This window comes from Pristiophorus japonicus, chromosome 2, assembly GCF_044704955.1.
Source record: "Pristiophorus japonicus isolate sPriJap1 chromosome 2, sPriJap1.hap1, whole genome shotgun sequence".
Classification (NCBI taxonomy): domain Eukaryota; kingdom Metazoa; phylum Chordata; class Chondrichthyes; family Pristiophoridae; genus Pristiophorus; species Pristiophorus japonicus.
Window position 1 is genome coordinate 351828711 of NC_091978.1, and position 25453 is coordinate 351854163.

Here is a 25453-nt window from a genome sequence, read left to right on the forward strand (position 1 = left end):
GTTTTTTGTGTAAGTGTCAAAATAATAAGATAATCTCTCTGGTAATAGGAGATTAGACCTAAGAGTACATTTAGTAAGAATGAAAAGAGCTTCTTAGTTGTGCTTTGGATAGTATAATAGGAAACCATACAGAAACGTTTATAGTTCAGATATACCTTCAATAACGCAGCATAAAGGCTGGCCAGAATGAGTCACTCTCGAAAGGATCTTCTCGACTTACAAATCTGGTAAGAGGCGATAGCATGGGATGAGGACTGGCTGCTACTCTGTCACATGACACTTGATCAGGTTTCTCTGAGACAATCTACACGCGCAACAGTTCACCTTCAACAGTATTAGGAAGATACTTTGCTGATGACAGTAGAATGTGAGCAAAGCAGCCTCCGTGTTTGCACAAGTCCTACAATGAGCTAGATCTGGTGCGGATATTGTGAACCCGGTGTACCACGGTCACCTGAATTATTCCGAATTAGTGGCGCAAACAGACAGAAGTCGCCAAAATGAACAAGGAAGATGTGGAAAAATTCCTGGACACTAATCCTGCATTTGCCAAGCAATACTTTGAGAAGAAGCTTCGTCCAGAAGCTGTTGCACAGATCCTGCCGAGCACTGACCCTGTGGCTGTCACGACGTTCAGCGAAGTTAGCCAGGTGGAAGAGAGCAATATTCTCTTTGATCTGATCCGAGAGATGCAGGAGAGCATAAATATGGAAAAAGTGGTGTTCCAAATTTTACGAAGGGTCAGCTTCCTGATCCACGCAGATCGAATGAGTCTGTTCACGTACCGGCAAAGGAATGGCATAGGGGAACTGGCCACCAGGCTGTTCAACATCCACAAGGATGCTGTCCTGGAAGACTGTTTGGTTCATCCAGATCACGAGATTGTTTTTCCACTGGACCTTGGTATTATAGGAAATGTTGCGCAGACTAAGAAAACGATGAATGTCCAGGATGTTGCTGAGGTAGGTTTGAGAATATGTAAACAAGGTAAATATTTGAAAGACCTCGGATTCAGTCAATAATGATTCAAAAGGTTGCTTGCTTTATTTTATGCATCCTATTGGTTTTGGCCACCAGAGCCAGTTGATTAATAGGATTAATGTGTGTGGTTGAATTAAGACTTAAATGACTTCACCAGTTATGTATCTAAATTTGGAGATGCTATAAATGATGAGAATGAAATATGCACGAGTTTATTAGTTTATAGACTGAATTTCATATATTTTACAAAATTTATTCACAAGATGTGGACGTCGCTGGCACGGATTTATTGGCCATCCCTAATTGCCCTTGAGAAGGTGTTGGTGAGTCACCTTCCTGGATCGCTGTAGTCCGTGCGGTGAAAGTACTCCCACAGTGCTATTAGGGAGGGAGTTCCAGGATTTTGACCCAATGACGATGAAGGAACGGCGATATATTTCCAAGTCAAGACGCTGTGTGACTTGGAGGAGAACTTGGAGGTGGTGGTGTTCCCATGCACCTGCTGCCCTTGTCCTTCTAGGTGGTAGAGGTTGCGGGTTTGGGAGGTGCTGTCGAAGAAGCCTTGGCGAGTTGCTGTAGTGCATCTTGTAGATGGTACACACTGCAGCCACGGTGCACCGGTGGTGGAGGGAGTGAATGTTTAAGGTGGTGGATGGTTTGCCGATCAAGTGGGCTGCCTTGTCCAGGATGGTGTCGAGCTTGTTGGAGCTGCATTCATCCAGGAAAGTTGTTTATAGATTTGCACATAAATGAGGAGAAATGTTTAACATTAAAACTGAGACATCATAACAAGAGAATATTTTAGACTGACTTGCTTCAACTTTAACACAAATCTCAAGTATACTTCATCAACAACTTGCATTTGTATAGCGCCTTCAACATAGGAAAATCTCCACAGGAGTGTAATCAAACAAAAATTGAGATCAAGCTAAAGAAGGAGATATTAAGACGGGGTGACTAAAAGCTTTGTCAAAGAGGTAGGTTGTAAGGAGCAACTAAGGAGGAGAGAGAGGCAGAGAGATTTAGGGAGGAAATTCCAGGGCTTAGGGCATGGATGCTGAAGTCCCGGCTGTCAAAGGTGAGGACAAGGTAGTGGAGGATGCACAAGAGGCCAAATTTGGAGGAATGCAAAGTTCTTGAAGGATTCTAGGGCTGGAGGAGGTTGAGGTGAAGCCATGGACAGATTTGAACATGAGGTTGAGGCGATGGTGAACCGGGAGCCAATGCAGGTCAGCAGAGGTGATGGATGAGCCGCAACTTGGTGCATTGGAGAAACTAGTGTCACCTTGTGTCAAAATAACCACCCATGTCTTTGCATATCATTCACTGGTTACTGAATTGCAGTTGCTCCAGAAATATCTATTTCTAGGGTTAGCCACGACTTGAATAGGAGTAGTGAACCCTAGCTCACCTTAAATGGCCAATTTATTTTTCATTTATTATACCCGTGGAATCTGCCAATTCTCAAATATCTGGTAACCAAACTAAGCATAGAATGTGCAATTTGTGATGGTATTTCAACTCTTGTTTTCAAAACTGTGCTTGGAGATGATTCAAATCCCTTTGATGTAATCCTGTGACCTGGTTATCATATCTGGGATTACATTTTCAGGTTAGGTCTTATTAATTCTATTCAAATTGGATAATTAAGGTCATCCCCTCCAAAGCAAAAGGCCTCTAATTTAACTTGCACTGTACTGTGTGAATGCAAGTTTAATGTTTTTTTTTCATCTTTTCTACTCTAAAAGTATTTTTAGCCTTTCATGTTTCAAACTCGTCTCCTAGATGCATGCTAGCTCACTATGTCCCAGAGAGTGTTTCAACTTTGCATGATATCTAGGTAACAAACAGGAAACTCATTTTCAGATTATCTCAGTAACTGGTTCTATCTCATACCTGCATCATATCCTCCTTGTCTTCAGAAGGTGGCAGACTAACACCATGATAGACCTTGTTTGAGGCTTTAACGCTGGGAATTTATTTCTCCTTTAACCACTGGAACCCCGTTTCAAGCATCTTTCCGGGGTTGCCACTGTTATAGAATCATAGAATCACATACATTTGCGGCATAGAAGGAGGCCATGCACCCCATCGTTCTTCTTCCAAAGCTATAGCAGTTGATGGGAAAAACTCCTGAGAAATTCTAGACATTGCTATCAAACATATTTATTAAACCGTAAAAGAAAAAGCAAATAGTAGCCAAAACTTAATAATTTTTACAGTAGTTGCATATATTTTTACAGCAGTTAAATATAGTTATCTCCTTGTTGTCACCCTCAACTCCATGGGACTGCCTAAGAAGAAGACAAAGAAGAAGAAGATCTCCTTGTTGTGATAGATTGCAAACTCTATATTAACCTGTAATTAAGTTTTTTACCTTATGATAATTTTTTCTTTTTCATTAACTGAGTTAATTATCTGCCTTCACTAACTTTCTTTGATGGTTTCAGTAAAACTCAAATCTCTTCAAAGGCCCTAGTTGGACGCATTGATTTGAAAACAAATGAGCTGATAAATAATTATAGACTTTTGAAATAGTTACCGAGGCAAACAAAATTTAAATAATTGGCATTTGTATTCAAAAAAAGCTGGCAATCAAGCACATAATTGAACAACTCACACAGCATGTTTGTATTTGAATTGAATGGTTTATCCCCGCTCATGGCCTCCTGTTGTTTTGAGACAAATTGACTAATAATTGCAACAAAATGAACCGGAACTATTTTCTGTGAGCAAAACTATTTTAAACCCTTCTGGGTAAATTTCAGTGCATAATGTGATTTTCTGCTCAAGTGCAGCAATCTAATGTAAAAAGTTCCAGAGGCAGTGAAAATACCAGTCTCTAAATGTATCTGAGCAATAATCGAGCATTGGTAGTGATACAGTCTGCTTGGATTCTTTGTATACAATCACACTAGCATGCAGCTGATTAATTGTTCAACCTGCACAGTTGAAAAGGAATCCTAGGCACACCATTACCTGACTGAAGAGAATTGATGAATATTCTCACAACGAAACAAACTTCAGCCATATATATGACTGTGATATAAATAAGTTCATAGCAATGTCCCTAATCTAAGTAAACTCTTTCTAAATCCCAGTATTTCCCACTCTCTGTCAGCAGGAGAATATGTAGCAGAGATGAATATTGGATGACTTTAGGACTTCAGTCCAGATACTGAGGGTTCAAAGGGCGAATCTTTTGAATCTAAACATGAAAATTGAATATTGAAACCATACTGGCAAGTGGGAAAGTGGTAACCCCCGAGAAACAAACTAGTTCCCCACACACAACTGCCATAAAATGTTTGCACACTCACCACAAGATCCCATTATTCCCATAAATATACTCATAACATAACTTAGGCCACAGATTATCCTCATTGCCCTCCTCTGCATCTACTCCAGAGCCAGAACTGTCCTACTTGAGGTGGGGGGCCGGGGGGAGGGGGGAACCAAATGGTGCACAATACTCCAGGCAAGGTCTTACCAAAGTCTGATAACCCTTATTACTGTGGCCCTAGTTTTATTTAGACCTGAGCAGTCTTGGCAATGGCAGTACATTTCAGGACCATGTTTGCTTTGCCACAGCTGCCTGACACTGCACTTAAACTTTTAGGAAGTGGTAAATGCTGAATCCCAAGTTTCTCTTCTTTACTGTCACCTTATCTTAACCCCATCCGCATGATTAGTCTATCCCCAAATTCTGCGCAACTATGTGCATAACTGCAATCGGAATGCGGACAATTTATTAAAGGGAATATAATTCTCCACGAGTGTAACTATTTAGACTTTTTTCCAGGATAATAGTAACTTAAACCTAGACATGTTTGTCTCCAAACTAGGCCATAGTTCTTTACACAGATCCTATGATGCTGCTTAAATTGCCTTAAACTGACACCTACTGCTTGCTTACCTTTGGCCTGCAGAGTCCTAATGACCTAAGCTAAAGTATTTGTTAGCCTGTATCACACAGAATAAATTCATAATATGCAGATATTAGCACTGACTTCTGTATTGTGAAGCTAAACCTTCAGCTGAATCACGCTCAATGTACGTCTGTGGTTTCTGCACTTCTTCCTAGATTGTAGTCCTCTATGATACAAAGTATCTATCTAACTCTTCTGCCACACCTTGTCTTCATCTATATTTCTGCCCGAGTCGCCCTACAACAGTCCTATTTGTTCTCTAATCAACATGGGCAAAAATGTATCCCTATTAATCTAGCTATTTTCAGCTATCGCTCTTTCTAAGTTTACTTTAGTTTGTCTAATATTTATTTTGAATTATTCTGACTGCTTTTTATACTATTCCTTGTCCAAGAGTCTGTTGCTTCTTTTATAAGCCCTGAGTGGTAGTTTCCATAAACCCTCAGTGCTTCCTCCACATTGGCCATGACTTGCTCAGGTGAATCCCAGCCTCAATGAAAAGACCTGTCTTTCCAATAAGCTCGCTCCAATTGTCAACAAATGGAATCTTCTTTTTCTTTGCCCACCTTTGTAACCAGATGTTGAAATCCATGTCCCAATCAGCAGCACTCTTCATAGTGGATAACTAACCTGAACCAATAACCTAGACACCATCTAGAGAGCGCGATTTTTAAAATTTGATTTTGAGATGTGGGCAGCTCTGACAAGGTTGCTTTTATTGTCCATCCCTAGGTACTCTGACTATTGAGCCTTCTCCCTGAACCACTGCTGTCCTTCTTGGTGATGGAGCTCTCAAAATGCTGTTTGGTAGGGAATTCAAGAATATTGACCCAGTGATGGTGTGTGACTGGAAGGTGATGTTCTCATGACATTGTTGCTCTTGTCCTTCCCTGTGGTGGAGGTCACAGGGGAGGGAGGGAGGTACTGCCAAAGTAACCTTAGTGAGTTGCTGCAGTGGATCCTGTGGGTTGTTCACACTGCAGCCACAGTGCTCCAATAATTGAGTCCACTGGCATGATTTAAGCAAACTGCTCTGTTCTGCATGGTGTCGAATTTCTTGAGTGCTGTTGCTGCTGTAACCCTTTCAGGTGAGTGCTGAGTATTTCACCACACTCCTGGCTTGAGCCTTGGAAATGGTGAAGAGGTTTCGAGGGGTTAAGAGGTGAGTCACTCATCACATATAATACAGCATTTGCCCTGTTCCTGTAGCCACAGCTTCTGGTCATTGGTGGTACCCGAGCTATTGACAGTGAGAGACTTGACAATCATGGTGCCATTGAAAATCAGTGGAAAATGGTTGGGTTTTCTCTTGTTTGAGATGCTCATTACCTGGCATTAATATGGCACAAATGTTACCTGTCACTTGTCAGGAGAAGTAGACTGATGTGTTGAAGTTTACTGAGGAACTCATTCATTTAGAAAAAGCAAGCAAAGGTGTGATTATTAATGTGTACTAGAGCTGAACTTAATTACAGTATGTCGCTGTAAGAATCATCTATCAGGTTAGCATGGGCTGCTTCATTATAGGACGCTCCTCTTTCCATAAATCATTTGTCCCCACGTGATTTACAGCAGTGGATCTCTTAGGCAACCCCTTTAAAATATCCCACCTTCATTTTTTGTCATAGATATTTTTTTCTCGCCCTACTAAAAAGTCTGGTCATTTCAGTCTTTAGTTTTAATGAGCAATATTAACCTCTATTTCATCTGTCCAGATGTTGACTGACCATATTTCTAGCATTTTCTGGGTTTAGTTCAGATTTCAAACATTTACAGTTTAAATATATATATATATAATGTATTCTGTTTGGCAGTGTGACGGTGTGGTATATTTGGTAGTGTGATGGTGTGGTGTGAGTGGCAGTGTGAAGGTGTGGTGTGAGTGGCAGTGTGAAGGTGTGGTGTGAGTGGCAGTGTGAAGGTGTGGTGTGAGTGGTAGTGTGAAGGTGTGGTGTGTTTGGTAATGTGATGGTGTGGTGTATTTAGTAGTGTGGTGGTGTGATGTGTGTGGCAGTGTGGTGGTGTGGTGTGAGTGGCAGTGTGACCAGGATATAGTCGACTGAGGCATACGAAAGCACGAGTCTTACACTAAACATCTATAAGACAAAGGTCCTCCACCAGCCTGTCCTCGTCGCACAGCACTTCCCCGCCCGCCCCCCCCAGCCCCCCCCAGTCATCAAGATCCACGGCGCGGCCCTGGACAATGTGGACCATTTCCCATACCTCGGGAGCCTCTTATCAACAAGAGCAGACATTGATGACGAGAATCAACACCGCCTCCAGTGCGCCAGTGCAGCCTTCGGCCGCATGAGGAAAAGAGTGTTCGAAGACCAGGCCCTCAAATCTACCACCAAGCTCATGGTCTACAGGGCTGTAGTAATACCCACCCTCCTGTATGGCTCAGAGACATGGACCGTGTACAGTAGGCACCTCAAGTCACTGGAGAAATACCACCAACGATGTCTCCGCAAGATCCTACAAATCCCCTGGGAGGACTGAAGCACCAACATTAGTGCCCTTGACCAGACCAACATCCCCAGCATTGAAGCGCTGACCGCTCTTGATCAGCTCCACTGGGCAGATCATATTGTCCGCATGCCAGACATGAGACTCCCAAAGCAAGCACTCTACTCGGAACTCCTTCATGGCAAATGAGCCAAAGGTGGGCAGAGGAAACGTTCTAAGGACACCCTCAAAGCCTCCCTGATAAAGTGCAACATCCCCACTGACACCTGGGAATTCCTGGCCAAAGACCGCCCTAAGTGGAGGAAGTGCCTCCGGGAGGGCACTGAGCACATCGAGTCTCATTGCCGAGAGCATGCAGAAATCAAGCGCAGGCAGCGGAAAGAGCATGCGGCAAATCTGTCCCACCCTCCCTTACCCTCAACGACTATTTGTCCCACCTGTGACAGGGACTGTGGCTCTCATATTGGACTGTTCAGCCATCTAAGGACTCATTTTAAGAGTGGAAGCAAGTCTTCCTCGATTCCGAGGGATTTCCTATGATGATGATGATGATTGGACGGCGTGTTGGAGCACAGGCAGTGTGAAACTGAGCGTACAATGTAAGTGTAATCTCCTAATGGTCCACACTAAAGCAGATAATGCAATCTAGTACCATTAACCACTGTGCACCCTGTGTTACATGTGCATTGAAAGCCACTAGCTAGACTCGTACTGGAGCACAATGTCTTAATTATTTTCTGGTGCTCCGACCACCTAATGCTTGATGCACTGAGAATGCAATGAGACTAAGGGTAGAGACTTTCAGGCATCATCAGCTATTGAAGGATTGCTGGCTGCTTGTAAATCTGTTTATGGAGGAGAACAATACATTGGGGCAGAATTACATAGAATTTACAGCACCGAAATAGGCCATTTGGCACAACTGGCTGATGCTGGAATTTATGCTACCCACGAGGCTCCTCCTACCCTATTCATCAAAGCCTATCAACATATCCTGCTAGTCCTTTCTCCATCACATGTTTATCTAGCTTCCCTTTAATTGCATCTACCCTATTGACCTCAACTACTCCTTGTGGTAGCATGTTCCACATTCTCACCACTCTCTGGGAAAGAAGTTTCTCCTGAATTCCTTATTGGATCTATTGGTGACTCTCTCTCTTATATTTATGGCTCCTAGTTTTGTTCTCCCGCACAAGTAGAAACATCTTCGACCCTATCAAGCCCTTTCATTATTTTAAAGACCTCTATTAGGTCTTCCCTCAGCCTTCTCTTTTCTAGAAAAAAGAGCCCCAGCCTGTTCAGCCTTTTCTGATAAGAACTTTCTCAGTTCTGGTATCATCCTTGTAAACCTTTTTTTCCACCTTCTCCAGTGTCTTTATATATTTTTTACAATATGGAGACTGGTCTGATACATGGAGCTGTTTTTGGAAGCCAAGCAAAACGCAATCGACGAATGACGGGGAGTGTTGGAAGTGGGTGATAAGTGACTGAAGGATTGTTCAGGTGTTTCAGCTGCATTCTGGGGCTTTGTTCTAATTAGATTAAAATGTGGTGTCCTGCGTGCATTCAGTGCGTAGATCTAAGTGTTGAAAGTTTGCAGTTGACACTGAACTGGGTGGCGATGTGAGCCATGAGGAGGACGCTAAGAGGCTGCAGGGTGACTTGGGCAGGTTAGGTGAGTGGGCAAATGCATGGCAGATGCAGTATAATGTGGATAAATGTGAGGTTATCCACTTTGGGGGCAAAAACACAAAGGCAGAATGTTATCTGAATGGCGGCAGATTAGGAAAAGGGGAGGTGCAACGAGACCTGGGTGTCATGGTTCATCAGTCATTGAAAGTTGGCATGCAGGTATAGCAGGCGGTGAAGAAGGCAAATGTTATGTTGGCCTTCAAAACTAGGAGATTTGAGTATAGGAGCAGGGAGGTCTTATTGCAGTTGTACAGGGCCTTGGTGAAACCTTACCTGGAATATTGTGTACAGTTTTGGTCTCTTAATCTGAGGAAGGACGTTCTTGCTATTGAGGGAGTGCAGCGAAAGTTCACCAGACTGATTCCAGGGATGGCTGGACTGACATCTGAGGAGAGACTAGATCAACTGGGCCTTTATACACTGGAGTTTAGAAGGATGAGAGGGGATCTCATAGAAACGTATAAGATTCTGACGGGACTGGACAGGTTAGATGCGAGAAGAATGTTCCCGATGTTGGCAAAGTCCAGAACCAGTGAACACAGCCTAAGGATAAGTGGTAAGCCATTTAGGACTGAGATGAGGAGAAGCATCTTCACTCAGAGAGTTGTTAATCTGTGGAATTCCCTGCCGCAGAGAGTTGTTGATGCCAGTTCATTGGATATATTCAAGAGGGAGTTAGATATGGCCCTTATGGCTAAAGGGATCAAGGGGTATGGAGAGAAAGCATGTAAGGGGTACTGAGGGAATGATCAGCCATGATCTTATTGAATGGTGGTGCAGGCTCGAAGGGCCGAATGGCCTACTCCTGCACCTATTTTCTATGTTTCTATGTAGGGTGCAATATTCCTCACTGTGCTTATTGGGTGCTGGGTAGGCCTTAGGTCTCAACACTTGATCATATGGTGCTGAGGCCTATGATTGATCCATTGGACATGTCTGAGTGCAATATTGCCTTTACTGATTTCCACTCTTTCATATGTGGTGAGGTGCTGATTAAAGACCAGGCCTATCCTCATATGGAGCAAGTCAAACTGGAGGGTTTCTCTTCTGCATCTCTGAATAGATACTTTCAGATACATCGGCATAAGCTTGGGAGAATACTCTCCATAGGACTGTGCATAGCATGGGGAGACCCAAGAAAAGAGATGGGGCAAAGATACCTTAAAAGCGAGGAATTATTCTTCACAAAGAAAAGACAACAAATGTGCTGATCAACAAGATTAGATTCGTGAAAGCTTTATGATCTGTGTCATGTTGTGGAGTTGGGAGCAACCCATGTGCCTATAACCACGGCTCTTACCAAGTCCAGACAGGAAAGCTTGAGGCCGGAAAATGGTCACTTCATAAAAAGCAAAGTAGATCCATTTTTTCATTGTGCCGCATTACCTTTTATTTTGTGCGCATTCACTTCCTTCTACACAATGTTAACTTCTGTTTTGTTTTCTTCTTGTGAATTAGTCCAACCTTTACTGCGAATTTGTTGATACACTGACTGAATATGTAACAAAGAATGTGCTCGCTACTCCGATAATGAACGGTAAAGACATCGTCGCAGTGATCATGGCAATTAATAAAACAGATGGACCTTATTTTACTCAAGGAGATGAAGATGTAAGTCTCTCAGCATACCCATAGTAACAGATTAATAAAAACACACATATATTTGTAATCATTTATTTTATGGATGGTAAACTTTTTTTTCAGCTTTTCTTGAAATATCTCAACTTTGCCAACTTGAACCTCAAAGTCTATCATCTGAGCTACCTCCACAGCTGTGAAACAAGAAAAGGCCAGGTAAAAATTCCCTCAACATAACTGGATTTTCTTTAGAATTATCTCTCCTGCATTACCAAGGGACAATATTGGGGCATTTGATCAAGAGCATGGATTGTGAAGGGTTTATACATTGTTTGTGGTCAGAAACAATACATTGTGGATTATAGGCTCCTTACAAATGTGGAACAAATTACAATCCAACCAGCTTTGTGGTTGTTTTTACTATCACTGGTGTAACTGTGGCAACCCCTTCATATATTTATGTCTCCTAAGCATCCTGGAATGTCCATGGAATGGAAAATAGATCACTTGAACTGCACAAAAATCCCTAAGCAAAGTTATCAAACACCAGTTCAGCAAATTTGAAAGATATAAACATCTCTCCCGAGGCATTTTCCTCAATGGGACAGGAGTAGGCCTTTCGGGTCTTGCTGCCTGTATCTTTGTCATTACAATTCCCTGCCTTCTCCCTTATTCCTTAATATCCTTACTTGTTAAGTAAGCATCAATCTCAGTTTTAAACATCTTGACCTAGAAATTCAGGTTTGCCCATTTTTTGGACTGATACTTTTGCCTGAATACCTAATAACATAAGAAATAGGAGCAGGAGTAGGCCATACACCCCCTCGAGCCTGCTCCGCCATTTACTACGATCATGGCTGATCCGATCATGGACTCAGCTCCACTTTCCTGCCCGCTCCCCATAACCCTTTATTCCCTTATCGGTTAAGAATCTGTCTTATTTCTGTCCTAAATTTATTCAATGACCCAGCTTCCACAGGTATCTGAGGGAGTGAATTCCACAGATTTACAACCCTCTGAGAGAAGAAATTCTTCCTCATCTCAGTTTTAAATGGGCGGCCCCTTATTCTAAGAATGGTGCCTGATATTGAACTTCACACCTCATTGTAATGGAGCCAGCATGGCGCAAAGACTGGAGGAGAGAAGAGAAAAGTTGGGTTGCTGTTAGTCTAATAACTTATGCATGTGGACCCCTAAATCACTTCATCTATTTCCCCCCCACCCCCCGGTGCCTCCCCATTTGCATTGTACTCCCATTAGCCATTCCTGCCTCCATGCTGTGCTACTTCACACTTTGTTGTGTCAGCCTGGATCAGTGGTCATACTCTTGCCTCTCACTCAAGAAGTCATGGGTTCAAGTTCCACTTCTGATGCCTGAGCATACAATAAGAACATCAGAAAGACAGTGAAAGCTGTCACTTCAGTGCAGTCCTGAGGGAGTGCTGCACTGTCAGATGTGCTGCCTTTTGGATGAGCAATTAAACAGAGACCCAGTCTGTCCTCTCATGCAGATGTCAAAAAAAACCCATGGTACTATTTGAAGAAGAGCAGAAGTGTTTTCCTGCTGTCCTGGCCAAAGTTAATCCCTTAACCAACACCACAAAAAACAAATCATCTGGCGATTTGTCTCATGCTGTTTGTGGGAGCTTGCTGTGTGCAAATTTGTTGCTGTGTTTCTCTACATTACAATAGTGACTACACTTTAGGAGTACTTCATTGGCTGTAAAGTGCTTTGGAAGATTGTGAGGTTGTGCAAGCCGCTATATTAACTTTTTCTTAATTAAACTACATCTATCATTGTTCCATCTATCTGCTTAATTTATGTCCTTTTGTAATTGCTCCGATTTGGGAAGGTTCCCTTTCATTCCATCCATTCCAGGAATGTCCCTTTTGTCCTAACTCTTTGCTTCATACATTCCATCCAGTTTCCTATCTAAGTAACAAGTTTACTTCTAATTCACAGCAAACGATCCTTAGCTAACATAGAAACATAGAAGCAAATAAAATACGTGCAGGAGTAGGCCATACGGCCCTTCGAGCCTGCACCACCATTCAATATGATCATGGCTGATCATGCAACTTCAGTACCCCATTCCTGCTTTCTCTCCATACCCCTTGATCCCTTTAGCCGTAAGGGCCACATCTAACTCCCTTGTGAATATATCTAACGAACTGGCCTCAACAACTTTCTGTGGTAGAGAATTCTACAGGTTCACAATTCCCTGAGTGAAGAAGTTTCTCCTCATCTTGGTCCTAAATGGCTTACACCTTATCCTTAGACTGTGACCCCTGGTTCTGGACTTCCCCAACATAGGGAACATTCTTCCTGCATCTAACCTGTCCAATCCCGTCAGAATTTTATATGTTTCTATGAGATCCCCTCTCACTTTTCTAAATTCCAGTGAATATAAGCCTATTCAATCCAGTCTTTCTTCATATGTCAGTCCTGCCATCCCGGGAATCAGTCTGGTGAACCTTCGCTGCACTTCCTCAATAGCAAGAATGTTCTTCCTCAAATTAGGAGACCAAAGCTGCACACAATACTCAAGGTGTGATCTCACCAAGGCCCTGTACAACTGCAGTAAGACCTCCCTGCTCCTATACTCAAATCCCCTAGCTATGAAGACCAGCCTGCCATTTACCTTCTTTACTGCCTGCTGTACCTGTATGCCTACCTTCAATGACTGATGTACCATGACACCCAGGTCACATTGCACCTCCCATTTTAATAATCTGTCAACATTCAGATAATAATCTGCCTTCCTGTTTTTGCCACCAAAGTGGATAACTTCACACTTATCCACATTATACTGCATCTGCCATGCATTTGCCCATTTACCTAACCTGTCCAAGTCCCCCTGCAGCCTCCTAGCATCCTCCTCACAGCTCACACTGCCACCCAGCTTAGTGTCATCTGCAAACTTGGAGATATTACATTCAATTCCTTCGTCTAAATCATTAATGTATATTGTAAATAGTTGGAGTCCCAGCACTGAACCCTGCGGCACCCCACTAGTCACTGTCTGCCATTCTGAAAAGGACCCGTTTATTCCCACTCTTTTCTTCCTGCCTGCCAACTAGTTCTCTATGCATGTCAATACAATACCTCCAATATCATGTGCCTTAATTTTGAACACTAATCTCTTGTGTGGGGCCTTGTCAAAAGCCTTTTGAAAGTCCAATTACACCACATCTACTGGTTCTCCCTTGTCCACTCTACTAGTTACATCTTCAAAAAATTCTAGAAGATTTGTCAAACATGATTTCCCTTTCATAAATCCATGCTGACTTGGACTGATCCTGTCACTGCTTTCCAAATTCACTGCTATTACATCTTTAATAATTGATTCCAGCATTTTCCCCACCACCGATTCAGGCTAACCGGTCTATAATTCCCTGTTTTCTCTCTCCCGCTTTTAAAAAGTGGGGTTACATTAGCTACCTTCCAATCCATAGGAACTGAACCAGAGTCCATGGAATGTTCGAAAATTACCACCAATGCATCTATTATTTCTAGGGCCACTACCTTAAGTACAATGGGATGCAGACTATCAGGCCCTGGGGGGATTTATAGGCTTTCAGTTCTTCAATTTCCCTAACACCATTTCCTGACTAATAAGGATTTCCCTCAGTTCCCCCTTCTCGCTAGACCCTCGGTCCCCTAGTATATTCGGGAGGTTATTCGTGTCTTCCTTAGTGAAGACAGAACCAAAGTATTTGTTCAATTGGTCTGCCATTTCCTTGTTCCCCATTATGAATTCACCTGATTCTGACTGCAAGAGATCTACATTAGTCTTACTGATCTTTTTCTCTTCACTTATTTATCGAAGCTTATGCAGTCAGTTTTTATGTTCCCGGCAAGCTTCTTCTCGTACTCTATTTTCCCCCTCCTAATTAAACCCTTAGTCCTCCTCTGTTGAATTCTAAATTTCTCCCAGTCCTCAGGTTTGCTGCTTTTACTGGCCAATTTATATGCCTCTTCCTTGGATTTAATACTTTCCGTAATTTACCTTGTTAGCCACGGTTGAGCCACCTTCCCTTATTTATTCTTACGCCACACAGGGATGTACAATTGTTGTAGTTCATCCATGTGATATTTAAATGTCTGCCATTGTCTATCCACCGTCAACCCTTTAAGTATCATTCTCCAGTCTATCCGAGCCAATTCACGTCTTATACCATCGAAGTTTCCTTTATTTAAGTTCAGGACCCTAGTCTCTGAATTAACTGTGTCATTCTCCATCTTAATAAAGAATTCTACCATATTATGGTCAACTGTAATGTCCTTACTCAATGGCACAAAACCCACATGAGATACAAACTACGGACAAGGTCACTCTATGACCTGAACCTTTATTCACAGGACCAAGAAATGATGACCCTCCCTTTATATACCTGGATGACCAGGTAAGGAGTGTCTCCCACAAGTTCACCCCCTGTGGTCAAGGTGTGCATTGCTTAAGTGTATACAGTATTGCAGTGGTGTAACATTGAGGTTACATACATGACATCACCTCCCCCCCAAAGTCTTATTGGGATCATAGGTTAAGTCTTTCAGGTGGTCTACGCTCCCTCGTGGAGCGCCGCAGTTGGGGCTCTGGTTGTTGAGCCTTGGCGTAAGTGTCTGTCACCTGTGGTGATTCCGGGCTGACCACCGGGTCTGTGTATGCTGCTGAATGTTCTTGTTGCTCGTTCACTGGCAGTGGTGTGAGCACCATCTCATGATCTTCCTCGGGTTCCTCAGTGTCCATGCTGAACCTTTTTTTTAAACTTGGTCCAGATGCTTACGGCATATCTGCCCATTGTTAAGTTTAGCCACGATGTTCCCCTCTTTGTCTATTACAGTACCCTCAAGCCATTTGGGCCCCACGGCGTGATTGAGGACAAATACGGAGTCATTTATTTCTATACATCTCCCCCTTGAATTCCGGTCATGGTACTCGTTTTGGGACTGGCACTTGCCCTCAACTATGTTGGTCAGGACTAGGTGAATGAGGGACAACCGAGTTTTGAGTGTTCGTTTCATAAGTAGCTCAGCAGGCAGGACCCCCGTGAGTGAGTGCGGCTGGGACCTACAGGCCAGCAGGAGACGCGATAGGTGGCATTGAAGGGAGGGTCCTTGAATCCTGAGCATGCCTTGTTTAATGATTTGGACCGCATATTCCGCCTGGCCATTGGAGGCCGGCTTGAACGGTACTGTCCTGACATGGTTGATGCCATTGCCCGACATGAACTCCCGGAATTCGTAGCTCATGAAACATGGGCCATTATCGCTAACAAGGATGTCCGGCAAGCCGTGGGTTGCAAAGACCGCACGTAGACTCTCCAGAGTGGTGGATGTCGTGCACGAATTCAAAATGATGCACTCGATCCATTTCAAATACGCATCTACCACAATGAGAAACATTTTTCCCATGAACTGGTCTGCATAGCCTACATAAATACGTGACCATGGCCTGGTGGGCCATGGACACGGGCTGAGCGGGGCCTCCCTGGGGGCATTACCCAGCTGGGCACACGTTGTGCACCTGCGAACACAGTATTCCAGGTCTGCATCAATTCCCGGCCACCAAATATGTGACCGGGCGATGGACTTCATCAGCACGATGCCTGGATGCTCGCTGTGGAGTTCCCTGATGAATACCTCTCTGCCCCTCTGGGCATGACTACCCGGCTGCTCCATAGTAGGCAGTCAGCTTGGATAGAGAACTCATCCATCCGCCTGTGAAACGGTCTGACCTCTTCAGGGCATGCTCCGTGTGCGGGCGCCCAATCCCCAGTCAGGACACATTTCTTAATCAGGGATAGGAGGGGATCTCTGTTTGTCCAGATTTTGATCTGGCGGGCTGAGATGGGGGAACCTGCGCTGTCAAAGGCATCAACGGCTATGACCATCTCAGCGCTTTGTTCCGCTGCCCCCTCGGTGGTGGCCAGTGGAAGCCTGCTGAGCGCGTCAGTGCAATGTTCAGTGCCAGGCACCGCGGTGCCGTATGGTGTAGTCACACGCAACCAGCGTGAGAGCCCATCGCTGCATGCGAGCTGACGCATTGGCATTGACAGCCTTGCTGTCTGACAACAGGGATGTTAATGGCTTGTGGTCCATTTCTAATTCGAACCTCCTGTCAAAGAGGTACTGATGCATTTTTTCTACACCATAGACATAACGAGAGCCTCCTTCTCAACCATCCCATATCCCCGTTCTGCTTGAGACAGCGACCTGGAAGCATAAGCCACAGGTTGTTGTTGGCCCTCAGCTCTGCTGCAATAGGCACCCAACCCCATAGGACGATGCATCACATGTCAGAACAGGGGTCGTACAGGGTCAATAACTTATTTGAACAGAGTAGGTTCCGCGCCCGATTGAAAGCCCGTTCTTGACAGTCCCCCCAAAACCAATCACAACCCTTATGCAGGAGCACGTGAAGCGGCTCCAACAATGTGCTTAAGTTCGGCAGAAAGTTCCCGAAATAGTTCAAGAATCGCAGAAATGAACGCAATTCCGATGTCTTGCCAGGCCTGGGCACTCGTCGAATCGCCTCTGTTTTGGATTCGGTGGGCTGAATCCCATCTGCAGCAACCCTCCTGCCCAGGAACTCAACCTCAGGAGCCAAAAACACACATTTAGACTTCTTGAGTCGCAGGCCTACCCGGTCCAGTCGGCGTAGCACCTCCTCCAGGTTGTGGAGGTGTTCCTCGGTGTCACGACCCGTGATGAGGATGTCGTCCTGAAATAAAATTGTTCCAGGAATGGATTTGAGCAGGCTTTCCATGTTTCTTTGGCATTCGATCAGCGGCCGCGATTTTTCAAACGGGTACCTGTTGTAAACGAACAGTCCCTTGTGCGTGGTGATGGTGGTCTGTAGTTTAGATTCGTCGGCCAGTTCTTGGGTCATGTAGGCTGAAGTGAGATCCAACTTGGTGAACAGCTTGCCGCCTGCCAGCGTGGCGAAAAGATCCTCCGCTCTCGGGAGCGGGTATTGGTCTTGTAGGGACACCCAATTGACAGTGGCCTTGTAGTCGCCACAGATCCTGACAGAACCATCCGCTTTTAGAACGGGAACGATGGGGCTCACACAGTTGCTGAATTCAGTGGGCGAGATGATGCCCTCTCTCAGCAAATGGTCCAATGTGCTCTCAATTTTCTTCTGCTTCACATACAGCACCGCTCTGGCTTTGTGGTGCACAGGTCTGGCGCCCGGGGTGATGCGAATCACTACTTTGGTACCTTTAAATGTCCCGACGCCAGTTTGGAATCGTGACTCAAATCGTTGTAGGACTTGTGAGCACGAACTTTGCTCCACAGATGACATGGCGTGAACATCCCCCCATTTCCAGTTCATCTTGGCTAACCAGCTCCTCCCCAACAGTGCGGGACCATTGCCCGGAACAATCCAGAGTGGCAGCCGGTTCACTGATCCATTGTGTGTGACCGCCAACATTGCACTGCCTAGTACTGGAATGATTTCTTTGGTATACGTCCGTAGTTGAGTCTCAATGCGTTCTAGTTTGGGTCTACTGGCTTTGAGTGGCCATAGCTTTTCGAATTGTTGAACGCTCATGAATGACTGGCTGGCCCCCTTGTCCAGCTCCATGTGTACAGGGATGCCGTTTAATAAAACCTTCATCATCATTGGTGGCGTTTTGGTATATGAGCTGTGAATGTTTGCCACATGAACCCGCTGAACTTCAGCGTCCATTGATTTGCCCCAAGAGTCATCCTGCCTCACAAACCCCTCTTCTGGTCCATCCACCTCGTAAATTAGCCTGGTTACAGGCTTCCTGCACATTCGAGCTAAATGGCCACTGAGTTTGCAATTTCTGCAGACAAATTGTTGAAACCTGCAAGTCCTGGCAGAGTGTTTGCCCCCACACCCCCAGCATGAGCTGAGATTCCCATTGTTGTGAACAAAGGAGCTATGACCCGGCATTCCTCGCTGATTGTCCCTTTGACTGCTCTTGAGTACCCTGTTAGTGGGTGTCAATGGCCCCATCCCGGACCGCATTGTCCACTGTGATGGCGTAAATGTCCGTTCAGCCTGCCATTGTCTCTGTTGAAAACCTACTCTGGGGTCTATTGCTGCCTGGGTTGTGTTGAACTGCCCTTGCCTGCCTGCGGGGCTCTGAATCGAGTTTATGATATTGACTCCCTGATCCCCCGCCGCGTTGGAGGCAGAATTGCGCACGTATATTATTTTGGTTTCCTCCTCCCCCGCCATGAAACATAGAAACATAGAAACATAGAAAATAGGTGCAGGAGCAGGCCATTCAGCCCTTCTAGCCTGCACCACCATTCAATGAGTTCATGGCTGAACATGAAACTTCAGTACCCCATTCCTGCTTTCACGCCATACCCCTTGATCCCCCGAGTAGTAAGGATTTCATCTAACTCCCTTTTGAATATATTAAGATAGAGTGGAGATGCCGGGGAAAGTCTGAGCCAGCAACGCCGCCGCTTTCAAAGTCAAGTCCTTGATCTCAGTTAACTTTCGGGAAATCCCCGCATGACCGATGCCCTCAATAAAGAAGTCCCTTAACATCTCCCCCCTGCAGGCGTCTGTGAACTTAGAGTCTGGCCAAACGCCGGAGGTCCGCAACGAAGTCCAGTATGCTGTGTCCTTCACGACGTCGGTGGGTATAGAATCTGTGTCGGGCCATGTGTATGCTGCTCGCCGGTTTGAGGTGCTCACCGATTAGTTTGCTGAGCTCTTCAAAGGTTTTGTCCACCGGATTTTCAGGTGCTAGTAGGTCCTTCATGAGCGCATAAGTCTTAGGTCCGCAGCTGGTCAGTAGATGGGCCCTTCGCTTGTCGGCCGCTGCATCTCCCAGCCATTCTTTTGTGACAAAGCTTTGCTGCAGCCTCTCAATGAAATCATCCCAGTCCTCACCAACACAGTACCGTTCCTCTGTGCTACCGGTGACCATTCTCGTGGGTCGTTGATTCCCGTTTCTCGTCGCCAATGTAATGTCCTTACTCAATGGCACAAAACCCACACGAGGCACATTCTGTGGACAAGGTCACTCTATGACCTGAATCTTTATTCACAGGACCAAGAAGTGATGACCCTGCATGGGACCTCCTTTTATTTACCTGGATGACCAAGTAAGGAGTGTCTCCCACAAGTTCACCCGCTGTGGTCAAGGTGTGCATTGCTTAAGTATATACAGTATTGCAGTGGTGTTACATAGAGGTTACATACATGACAGTCACTCTTTCCCAAAGGGCCCCGCATGACCAGATTGCTAATTAATCTTCTCTCGTTACACACGACCCAGTCTAGGATGGCTTGCTCTCTAGTTGGTTCCTTGACATATTGGTCGATAATATTCCCCTAACAATCTGTTATGGAGCCTCCTCAAATGCCTTCTGAATATCCATGTGCTCGACATCCATTTATCCTCCTTTATTCCTCACCTCAGTGAATGTCAAAGAATTCTATCTTTTTACTTGGACATGATGGGGTAAAAATCCATCGAAGCTGAAGCCACAACTTACGTCCGAACTGAAGGGCCCAAAGCAGGCCCGAACTTATGCCTGGCTTCGTTAGTATTAACTGGGTAAGCTACCAGCGCCTGTCGTGCCTCCACAGGCAGCTCACCCATTTGAACAAAATGAATATTGGGCCACTTGCCTCGTAGACAACGTCCGGCAGATACCACTCGGGAAAATGGGGGGGTTTAAAGCGGCAACAGGGTTGGAGGCATGATCGGGATATTGTGCACTCCTGGCACCACAGCAATGTTTTATAAAATATATATATATACTTTTGAAATACCTGCTTAAACCACAGCAGCCACTGAACCCTGATTGGAGCCTGCTCAGCTTTTGATGAGCTCCTTGGAAACCAATTTCCCAGAGGGGTCTTTATCCAGGCATTAGGCCCCTTATTAACATATGCAAGGAACCTGTTTTAGGTGGCTGCCTTAATTTGTCATCATTGCGCCTGTTTTATGCCTGTAAAAAAAGGCATGATGCTTGCCAATTTTCACCCAGAAGTGTCTTTCACAAAACCATTCTTTCTAATTAGCTCATACAATTTTTTAGTGGTTACTTACTCTCTCTAATGATGGATTCTAACAGTGTTCCCACTACTGACATTGAACTCACTGAACTAATGGATTAGACCCTTAATCCATTTTTGCTATCTTCTAACATTCTGATACTAGTCCTGAATTCAGTAAGCTCTGGAAGATTCTCAATCTCTTTGCCTATTTCCATTAATTTCCTTGGGTGGAAACCATCTGGGCCTAGAAACTTGTCTGGTTCCAATTCCATTATTTGATCCATCACAAATTTTTTGTTCATACTGATGCTTGTAATATTCTCCCCTTCACTAATCTCTAGTCCTCCCCACATCTCTGTTATTGTAAATGTTTTAATTCACCATGAAAACTGAAGTAAACCAGCACTGAGCAGCTCTGCCATCTGTTTATAATGGGCTTTCTTTGACCCATACAGTTGTTTCTTGATGTAGTGATAAAATACTGCTGTTACCCATGGTAACGCCCTATATATTTTTTCATATTTGTTCTTTATCCTTATTATTTTATTGGACTTTTCTACAACTCTCCAGTTTGTCATTCTTGCTACTGTCCTTTTATCTAACCTGCTTCTCTTTGTTGGATACTGATCACTGACCACAGTTACATCACCTCCCCAGAAGCATCCTTTTCATGTTTTTGGAGTATATTCACTAATTACCTTCTGAATACTGTAGCGACACACACAGACACACACCATCATCACAGACAGTCCCTCGAAGTGAGGATGACTTGTTTCCACGCCAAAAAGGAATGAATTCACAGGTGTTTCAATGAAAGACCTAATATTCCAGATCCCGCACTACATCATGAAGGGTGGAAGATGCCTGTGCGTGGATTTTTTAACATGTGGTGGCCGTTGCACACCAGCCACCACACGGGCTTGACAGAGCTAGGTCTTGGCCCAGTGGCAAGGATTACCCAAGACGACTGGCGACCAGCTCTGCTGCACGGACCGCAGTGTGGGCTGGCCTGTGCTGCCCCCGGGCCCTCGCCTCTTCTGGGCCTCAGACTCACGCTCCTCCTGGGCCCCGGTCACTTCCTTCTACAAACTCTTGCCTCCTTCGCCCCTCCTGCTGTCCCTGCCCGTACTGCAATCAGCGACCTGGCTTCGCAGCCATCTCCCTCCTGTAGTGGTATACCACCGCACGCTGCTCCCTCTGATGGTCCCGGCCTGCTGATGGTCTTGCTGCTCCCTCTAATGCAGCCTTTCAATCACAGTAGATTTACTGTGATTGAAAGACACAAACACACACACACACACACACACATATGGGTGTGTAGTCCATCACTGTACCGTTTTCAACAGTCAGACTTCACTTTATAATGTGTCGAACACAACAGCGGCCCTAAGTGTTCTGGGATATTACTCACTCAGTGCACGATAAATGGCTAAAACTCCACTTATATCACGCTTACATTTCTTTTACATTTTCATCACTACATATTGTGCAAATAGAATACTGTACATAAAGTTGTTGAATACCATTACATAGGATTACACAGGATATTCAGCACAGAAACTGGCCATTCGACCCAAACAAGTCCATGCTATCGTTTATGCTCCACTCGAGCCTCCTCCCGTCAATGAACTCATTGAATGGCGGTGCAGGCTAGAAGGGCTGAATGGCCTGCTCCTGCACCTATTTTCTATGTTTCTATGTTTCTATGTTTTCCTCATCTAACTCTCCATGCATAACCCTCTATTCCCTTCTCCCTCATATGCTTGTCTAGCCTCCCCTTAAATGCAACTATTCGCTTCAACCACTCCCTGTGGTAGCGAGTTCTACATTCTCACCACTCTTTTGATAAAGATGTTTCTTCTGAATTCCCGATTAGATTTCTTGGTGACTATCTTATATTGATGGCCTCTAGATATGCTATTTTCCACAAGTGGAAACATTCTCTATGTACCCACTCTATCAAAACCTTTCATAATTTTAATGACCTCTATTAGGTCACCCCTCAGTCTTTTTTAAGAGAAAAGAAAGCCAGCCTGTTCATCCTTTCCTGATATGTATACCCTCGCATTTCTGGTATCATCCTTGTAAATCTTCTCTGCACCCTCTCCAGTGCCTCTATATCCTTTTTATAATATGGCGACCAGGACTGTACGCAGTACTCCGTGTGGTCTAACCAAGGTTCATAGAAACATAGAAACATAGAAAATAGGTGCAGGAGCAGGCCATTCAGCCCTTCTAGCCTGCACCGCCATTCAATGAGTTCATGGCTGAACATGAAACTTCAGTACCCCCTTCCTGCTTTCTCGCCATAACCCTTGATCCCCCGAGTAGTAAGGACTTCATCTAACTCCCTTTTGAATATATTTAGTGAATTGGCCTCAACTACTTTCTGTGGTAGAGAATTCCACAGGTTCACCACTCTCTGGGTGAAGAAGTTTCTCCACATCTCAGTCCTAAATGGCTTACCCCTTATCCTCAGACTGTGACCCCTGGTTTTGGACTTCCCCAACATTGGGAACATTCTTCCTGCATCTAACCTGTCTAAACCCGTCAGAATTTTAAACGTTTCTATGAGGTCCCCTCTCATTCTTCTGAACTCCAGTGAATACAAGCCCAGTTGATCCAGTCTTTCTTGATAGGTCAGTCCCGCCATCCCGGGAATCAGTCTGGTGAATCTTCGCTGCACTCCCTCAATAGCAAGAATGTCCTTCCTCAAGTTAGGAGACCAAAACTGTACACAATACTCCAGGTGTGGCCTCACCAAGGCCCTGTACAACTGTAGCAACACCTCCCTGCCCCTGTACTCAAATCCCCTCGCTATGAAGGCCAACATGCCATTTGCTTTCTTAACCGCCTGCTGTACCTGCATGCCAACCTTCAATGACTGATGTACCATGACACCCAGGTCTCGTTGCACCTCCCCTTTTCCTAATCTGCCACCATTCAGATAATAGTCTGTCTCTCTGTTTTTACCACCAAAGTGGATAACCTCACATTTATCCACATTATACTTCATCTGCCATGCATTTGCCCACTCACCTAACCTATCCAAGTCACTCTGCAGCCTAATAGCATCCTCCTCGCAGCTCACACTGCCGCCCAACTTAGTGTCATCCGCAAATTTGGAGATACTACATTTAATCCCCTCGTCTAAATCATTAATGTACAATGTAAACAGCTGGGGCCCCAGCACAGAACCTTGCGGCACCCCACTAGTCATGCCTGCCATTCTGAAAAGTACCCGTTTACTCCTACTCTTTGCTTCCTGTCTGACAACCAGTTCTCAATCCACGTCAGCACACTACCCCCAATCCCATGTGCTTTAACTTTGCACATTAATCTCTTGTGTGGGACCTTGTCGAAAGCCTTCAAAAAAGTCCAAATATACCACATCAACTGGTTCTCCTTTGTCCACTTTACTGGAAACATCCTCAAAAAATTCCAGAAGATTTGTCAAGCATGATTTCCCTTTCACAAATCCATGCTGACTTGGACCTATCATGTCACCATTTTCCAGATGCACTGCTATGACATCCTTAATAATTGATTCCATCATTTTACCCACTACTGAGGTCAGGCTGACCGGTCTGTTAATTCCCTGTTTTCTCTCTCCCTCCTTTTTTAAAAAGTGGGGTTACATTGGCTACCCTCCACTCCATAGGAACTGATCCAGAGTCAATGGAATGTTGGAAAATGACTGTCAATGCATCCGCTATTTCCAAGGCCACCTCCTTAAGTACTCTGGGATGCAGTCCATCAGGCCCTGGGGATTTATCGGCCTTCAATCCCATCAATTTCCCCAACACAATTTCCCGACTAATAAAGATTTCCTTCAGTTCCCCCTCCTTACTAGACCCTCTGACCCCTTTTATATCCGGAAGGTTGTTTGTATCCTCCTTAGTGAATACCGAACCAAAGTACTTGTTCAATTGGTCTGCCATTTCTTTGTTCCCCGTTCAATACAGGTTTAGCATAATTTCCCTACTTTTCAATTCTATGGGCCCAAGCTTCCACATGATTTGCGCCTGATTTTTAGGAGCAACTAGTGGAGAACAGACTATCTTTGAAATCGCAATTCTCCACATTTTTTTTTCTGCAGTTCTAGTCAGGTAGAACAGTTCTACTTTGGAACAGAATTTTTTCTTCAAAAGGGGGCGTGTCCGGCCACTGACACCTGATTTCAAAGTTTCCACAGTGAAAACGTACTCCAAACTAACTTAGAATGGAACAAGTGAAGATTTTTGTAGAACTGAAAAAACCTGTTCTACACATTAAAAAATCAGGCGCAGGTTACAAATTAGGCGTCCAGAACGAGGTGGGGGGGAGGGGGGGAAGGGAAGTCATTAAATTCGACAATAAATCCTTATTTATACTTCTACAAATATTATACAAATAAATCCAACCTGAATAAACATTTATAAGCAAAGAAAAGATTAAATAAACCATCTTCCTACCTGTGTGAAAGTGCTTCAGCCAGTCTCACAAGTTTGTTCGTTCGTTCCCGACGGCAGGGGGGGAGGAGGAAGACTTTCCCGATGGCGGGCAGGCCCGAATGCAGCGGGGGGGGGGGGGGGGGAGCCGTTCCAGACGGCGGGCGGGAAGGAGACAGTGAGAAGGCTGCAGGAAGCCTCAGTGCTGATGTGCTGATGGCAATGTGCTTTTATTAAAAAATGTTCAAAAATTAAACAGCTACAAAGAACTACAAAAATGGCCGAGTGCCAATGTTTCCTTCACACTGCGCGTGCGCGAACGCTCCAACGCGCACGCGCAGCGTTGCCGGCAGGAAAAAAACTAATTTAAATAGTA

The 25453-nt window shown here is 44.7% G+C and overlaps 1 protein-coding gene across 1 annotated transcript in view; it reads left to right on the plus strand.

The window, feature by feature from the left end:
- Positions 1 to 500: 500 nt before the first annotated feature.
- The window catches only part of LOC139234938 (rod cGMP-specific 3',5'-cyclic phosphodiesterase subunit beta-like), a 107766-nt gene continuing 82813 nt past the window's right edge, over positions 501 to 25453 (plus strand). Inside the window, exons 1-3 of the mRNA XM_070865876.1 lie at positions 501 to 962; positions 10527 to 10679; positions 10773 to 10862. Of these exons, the coding sequence (XP_070721977.1) occupies positions 501 to 962; positions 10527 to 10679; positions 10773 to 10862 (705 nt within the window). The remainder of the gene's footprint in view (positions 963 to 10526; positions 10680 to 10772; positions 10863 to 25453) is intronic.